General features: G+C 37.5%; 1 protein-coding gene across 2 annotated transcripts in view; it reads right to left on the reverse strand.

The window, feature by feature from the left end:
• The window catches only part of ADCY2 (adenylate cyclase 2), a 219105-nt gene that overhangs the window by 63384 nt on the left and 149355 nt on the right, over positions 1-6366 (reverse strand). For both annotated transcript variants that reach the window (XM_019471906.1, XM_019471907.1), the window contains 2 exons: positions 5256-5336; positions 328-397 (listed from right to left, as the gene is read on the reverse strand). In XM_019471906.1, coding sequence (XP_019327451.1) covers positions 328-397; positions 5256-5336 — 151 coding nt within the window. The remainder of the gene's footprint in view (positions 1-327; positions 398-5255; positions 5337-6366) is intronic.

Genomic DNA, 6366 nt, shown 5'->3' on the forward strand with positions numbered 1-6366 from the left:
GGATGTAGGTGATGGAACTTAGGAATTCTTTGCTCCAGTTACATCAAATTTGGACTATCAAAACTCCTCCCACTTCTGCAAGACCATGAAAATGTCAAGAAATTCAAGTGAACTTCAGAGCCACAAACAGGAAAGCAGTCTCAGATATCACACTAATAAAATTTCTTCTGTAAATGAGCTAAAATATTATTGTAAGGTTTGAGCACTTCTCCCTGCAGGAGCGGTGCTGTGGCCATGGCTCTGTGTTACAAAAGCAAAGGATACAAGCCTCACTTAGGATGAGGCAAAGAAGGAATCAACAGTGAATTTGCAGTGAAAATAACTTACTTCTTTTTCCAGAGTCTTGTTATAGAAAAGAAGTGATATTCTTTGAATGTCTTCAGATTTAAGCCACTGCCTAGAAGAGAAAAGGAACATTATAATTGACATAAGAATAAAATAGTCCTGTCTTTTTATATTACTGAAATGCAGTAAAATAAGAAAATCACTCTGAAGAAAGCAAGTTCTTGTGTATTGCAATGTATATGGTGAATTGCACTGACAGTAAAGGTGGAAACTACCAATCCCCTCTCCCTTTTGACTTCTATTTCTAACGTATAGATGAAACAAAAGCTCAGATGAACCATTTTTTCTGTGGATCATTCTTAAGGACAATCGAAGGAGAGATTTATATGCTGTAATTCTGACACTGATATTCCACTCATGTCCAAAATACTGTAGTATATCCAGTGCACAGAAGAGAACCTGAGAGAAAAACAGTTCTTCACAAGGTACCTTTAAGAAGCACACTGTTACAATATGCAAGAGTGGCAGGTAAATTACACTTTACGAACTCCTATTCCAAACGAAAATGTAAAAAACATTATTGAAAGAGGTGGAGTGATTTTGTCTTTGAGCTGTATTAGTATCTTGACCATGACCCTGTACTCTAGAGGTAGATTTTGATCTCTTTACTGATTATAAAAACTTCTTCCCTGCTTAAAGGTGAGAAATAGAATAAGTACTTGCATTGACATGACAAATCTATTTTAAAAGAAGTGAATCTTGACAAAAGCTTGACATAACTTTTACAAAATGAAATGTTCTAATATGAAAGTCTACATTTATTTTAATGGACACTTGAAAAGAAGCAGAATATTTAAATTTCAAGAGGGTTAGGCTGCTTGCACCTCAAGGGGACTAGGCAAATTTGAATAAAATATTTAAGCAGACCACTTCTGCGAACATGCAATATTTGAGCTTGAACAATAATAGCAGGGCTTGAGTTTTTTTTGCAGCCTTTCCAACAATAACTTTAAATTAGGCTCTAAGCTAGTAGTGTAGCTAATGCCTTCTAAATAAAAGGGAATGTCTCAACTGACAGGCTGCAATGCAAATAAGTAGCAGCAATGAACCACTGTGGAATATATCCTAAATTAAGGTCCTGGGAGAACAAGAGTGGACAGAGTGGAGTGTAAGCTATTAGCTTTGATTTGTGAAATCTAAAATACTTGTTTCCTTGCCTGGGACACTGTCCCTGTTCTTGTGCAATCAGTTTCATTATAAAAAGGGGCTGAAAACATATTCAGTTCTAGGTATGCTTACTTCAAAAATGTATTTCCCAGTTTGCTCTGCAATGTGTCACATCTACGTCTGATCACAGTTAGGATTCTGAGAAGAAACAGATATGATAGGCTGTTGTACGTATAGCGTGATGTTGTTTGGGTCCAGCTGTAATCTACTGGAGAAGACATTCAGTTTGTGGAACATTTTTGTTAAACTGTGAAAATTAAGTGCAAGCCTTTTTCCATTTAGTTATAAAAATTGAACAAAAAGTAACCCTCTTTTCCAATTTGTTAGCTAATTTCCCTTTTTTTCTTATGGTATCTGACAGGCGGATTGATTTAATTACCGTTACCACACTGCTAAAAAGTTCTGTCTGCAGATCTACTCCCAAAGGCCTAATTTGGTCTGTACACACTTGATCACGTGAAGTCAGTAGTGTCATTTAGAGCAAGTACTGCCTCATACTCCACGTTACAAGCTCACGTTTTCAGGAGCTTTTAGTTCTACTTTAAAGCTCAGAAAGAACTATACTGGTTTTAGGTAGCAGGTGCCAAGAGGTCTGAGATGAGGGAAACAGTATAACACAGACAAATGGAAGTGGAGAGTAAGTACAGAAGAGGGAGAACAAAGTCACATGCCTTTGGCACAGAGATGAGGGCTGAAAAATTCTGCCTACAGCCTGACTCCCTGATGAGCCTAAAAGTTACTGAAGTATCTGCAAGAACGTGGGGATATGCCTCCTGGGAAGCTAGGTACCAAATTTCTGTTTAAATTCTTTTTCAATTCAAGGAACAACACAGACAGGCAGCTGAATTCTGCCTGTATCCACAGAGGCGTGTGGTTTGATAGGGCTTGTGCTGATTGACAAGGTACAGCAAGGAATTATGCACAGAACATAGCAGCCACCATGACTTAAAGAAAAAAGAGAGGAAAGAGAGTGTGTCTCTTTAACATAGTAACCTACTTATCAAAGAGCAAATAACTTTAGTTTAGCTCCCTCTGTAGGTATATATTTAGCTAGCAAATTGCTATCCATCCATCACATGTCCTACAGAAGTCCCCTAACCACCAAGGTTCAGGGTGGCATAGCTAGGGCTACTCATCCCCCTCCTGCGCAGGATGGGCACTCTGCAGGCAGGAATACTTTGTTCGAGGTACGGGGAAAAGAATCATGTGGAGAAAGCATGATGTTAACACCCTAATGGCTAAGGCACTCGGCTGAGAGACAGAACAGCGCTGTTCCTCACTCGCTGTATTTACATACCGTTTAATGTAGTGCTCTAACAGAATAAAAATGAATAAGCAGGTCATAACTTTCCTCATGCAACTTTGCAGGGAGCACTGCCAACTAAATCTACTACTCTGAATCATGCTATAATGCCAGCGGGCTGCTTTTTAGATGCCACAGTTTCACCTGCATTCCAGAAGAAGGAATTGAACACAGACACCCCGAGTTACTGACAGTGCGTGCGTGTGGCACTTGGCAGTTTTGTGGAAAGATAGCTAAGCTAGCTTGTGAACCAGCAGGAGAGCAGTGAGGGAGGGAGCCCAGAGAAAACTCTACACTGCTTTAAAAACCCGAGGTACCATTTCAATATGTACTGCACTATTTTACACTGTATAAAAACAGTGATTCATTTGGACTACAGCTTTGTCTTGGACTAAGAAGATCCAGACTCTGCATTCCCTTATCTTCCAGTTACTGGCTGTAAACACCTGGGCATGTAATGTCCAAAGACCCACATATTATGACCATTTGCTTGCAACCAGTTACTTTTTTCATAGAATGAAACATGGCAAAGAACCATGATGTGGATGAAAAAGTCAGACCGTGCTGACAGCTCAGGGTGGAAGAAACAATGGCTCTGTTCAATGAATGTTTGCTTTTGAATTATTTTCATGCAATTTTCTAATTAAAAAGGTTAAAAGAATGGTAATTTTGATACCATATTTTATGTGCAATAATGTTTTTTTATAATTTTCTTCATTCAGTCATAGACCTATTTCTAAACATTTAGAAATACCAGTTTTCTCATAGATTTTCTGAAGTTTTCCTCTTGATTCACAAAAGCAAAAGATTTAGCTCCCCAACCACTTCACAACCACAACCACTCATTAGATTAGTTGATAGTGTTATTTTCATTTTACAGCCAAAAAATCGAGGCACAAAAAACCCGCACAATTATAAAGAAAACAAAAATGCGATTAGTTTTGTGTCCCAAATGTAGGAAATCTTTTATCTAATATTTCCAAGTGCTTGGCATTCACATAGTTAAAATATTATTGAATTAACTTGCCGTTTGGGGAATCAGCACTTTTGAGAAGTTATTCTCAGGTACGCAATTGAATAATATCGTTCAAGTGATTCATTCAGCAAATCAATACAGGGCTAGGTAGAGAATCTAGTTTTGGAAGGTGGCGTTCAGCCTCTCTGATATATAAGATCATTCCTTATCTTTCTGCAATTCCACATGTAATTCATAAAATGCACTGAAACTTTTTCAGAAACCTTTTTTATCACACAAATGTCTTTTATCCCCAAGTTTCTCTAAATTTTATGCACTAATTAGATAAGACAGGGATTCTCTGAGATAAAATAACATACAGTATAATCATACCAATACTTTATTTTAATGCATTTATACAGATGCTTTACTTTTGACATCAAACCATCATTTTTACAATCCACTTATCAGAGCAAGTGTACCTGAAGACACATAAAAACTGCCAAAATTTATATAGCTGTTTTAGGCAAGTCTAGTATAATCAAAAGGCTTTGCCTATCACATGACCTACCCTCTTTCACTGTATTCTTTGTATCACCTATAACTATCAACACTAATTTCTATAAATCACAACTGAAAAATATTTTCCTAAAGCCAAGTACCTTTTAATAGGACTATCAGAAGCAAAAAACCAAATGTGACATATGAGCATTTAATTATTAGGTGTAATGCTCAGCTGATTAAGATCCTGAGTAACAGAAGTAGGGGGGAAAATTATTGTCCACATTTTTGAAGGGCAATTCTCTTATTTCATCAGATAAATATAAGAAACCTGAACACCTATTTTGGGCAGGTATTGATTTTTCTCTCAGTTTTATCTATTCACCAGCAAATGGAGAACATCAATACCGCCTCCAGCTCTTCCTAGGACACAGAAAAAATACATGCCATGTTGCCTCCCCCAATGATTTCAATATGCCATCAAGCTTAGCCTTCTCTAAGAAATCAACCAACCAGTTGAAATAAAGAGATATTAAACTATGATTTTAGGGAAAGTTTCTAATTCTGAGATGTTTCTGTGAAAATTGTAAAGCATCAATTTTCACGTCATTCTGATTCCTGAGCCAGCTATTTCTTGTGTCTTACTTCTCTGCTCTCAGATGAGATAATTCTGTAGAGTTATGGCTATGAGTGTACAGATATGAACAGTTACAGAGCAAAAATCCCTTTGCCATGATGATCAAGACAAGCCAAAAACCTCTGTCATACCATGATTCACAGGCACTGTCTTATCCCATATAGTAGAACATGTTCCTGTACAGCCTATCTTCACAATGTGCAGAGCTTCCTATGCCAGTATTAGTGACATCTTTACTGTTTTCAGACTTATGTGTGCATGTGGGAGCAAGAAATGGTAAACACTACCCTCTGTTGCAAATTTATGTCAAAGTTGAAGGAAGGAGACAACAGAGGAGAAAAACATACTTTTGAGCATTGATTCCATCAATGGCCTGGATCATCCTCTCATTCAGTTCCTCCTCAAACCTTCTTTTCTGTGATTTTGTTCTGAAATGAAAAATGTGGGAAGATACTTTGGAAAATCAATACATTGTTAATAAACATTAACTTTAAACAATGGGGTGATAGCTGGCATAAACTTGTGAGGATAACATTTTTTTCACATTTATGCTGCAATAGCAGCTATAGGCTTCAGGCACACTGAGCCTCATAATAAGTTCTTAACAAAACCAGCATAAGCTACAGAGTCTGACACACACACACACACAAATCTAGAGTTTAGCTGTTAGGGAGCACTTAAAAAACAAACACAGGAAAACGTTTCATAAAAAAAACAAACCAAGAGAGTTCAAGAAATTCTGGTTGAAGGAAAATCTTCCACAGTGTTACGAATTCATGAAAAAGAATGGGAATATGCTCAAATTCATAAAACATTTCTGTTTCTTGTAGTTATTTTTAATAGTCCTTGTCAGAATTGTATGATAAAAAAATAATGTGCTAGTGCACTGAGGCATAGTAAGTATTCTCTACCAAAAGCCTGCTAACTCTTCTTTTCTTGGAAATGTTTTCTTATTTTTAATAAGAAAACTGAGCACCAAGTCTGAAATTAGTTTCAAACATATGTCATGTTCCTCTATTTATAACTTATAACACAACTGCAATGAAAAAAAGGATCTTTTCTTTTCACTGGACTCAGCATGAACCCAACAGAGGATCATCAGAATGGGTTTGTCTTTACTAACATGTTACTGCAAACATCATCAGTCCTTTCAGCAGTTGCGCTCTCCTTAAAAATAGAATATTTCAAATATTGCCAGATGTCCTGGTTTCGGCAGGGATAGAGTTAATTTCCTTCCTAGTAGCTGGTACAGTGCTGGGTTTTGGGTTTAGGATGAGAACAAAGTTGATAACGCACCCATGTTTCAGTTGTTGCTAGGTAGTGCTTACACTAGCCAAGGACTTTTCAGCTCCCCATGCTCTACCGACTGAGAAGGCTGCAGGTGCACAAGAAGCTGGGAGGGGGCACAGCCAAACTGGCCCAAGGGACATTCCATACCATGTGACGTCATGCTCAGTA

This window comes from Aptenodytes forsteri, unplaced genomic scaffold (assembly GCF_000699145.1).
Source record: "Aptenodytes forsteri isolate BGI_AS27 unplaced genomic scaffold, ASM69914v1 Scaffold194, whole genome shotgun sequence".
Taxonomy (NCBI): Eukaryota; Metazoa; Chordata; class Aves; order Sphenisciformes; family Spheniscidae; genus Aptenodytes; species Aptenodytes forsteri.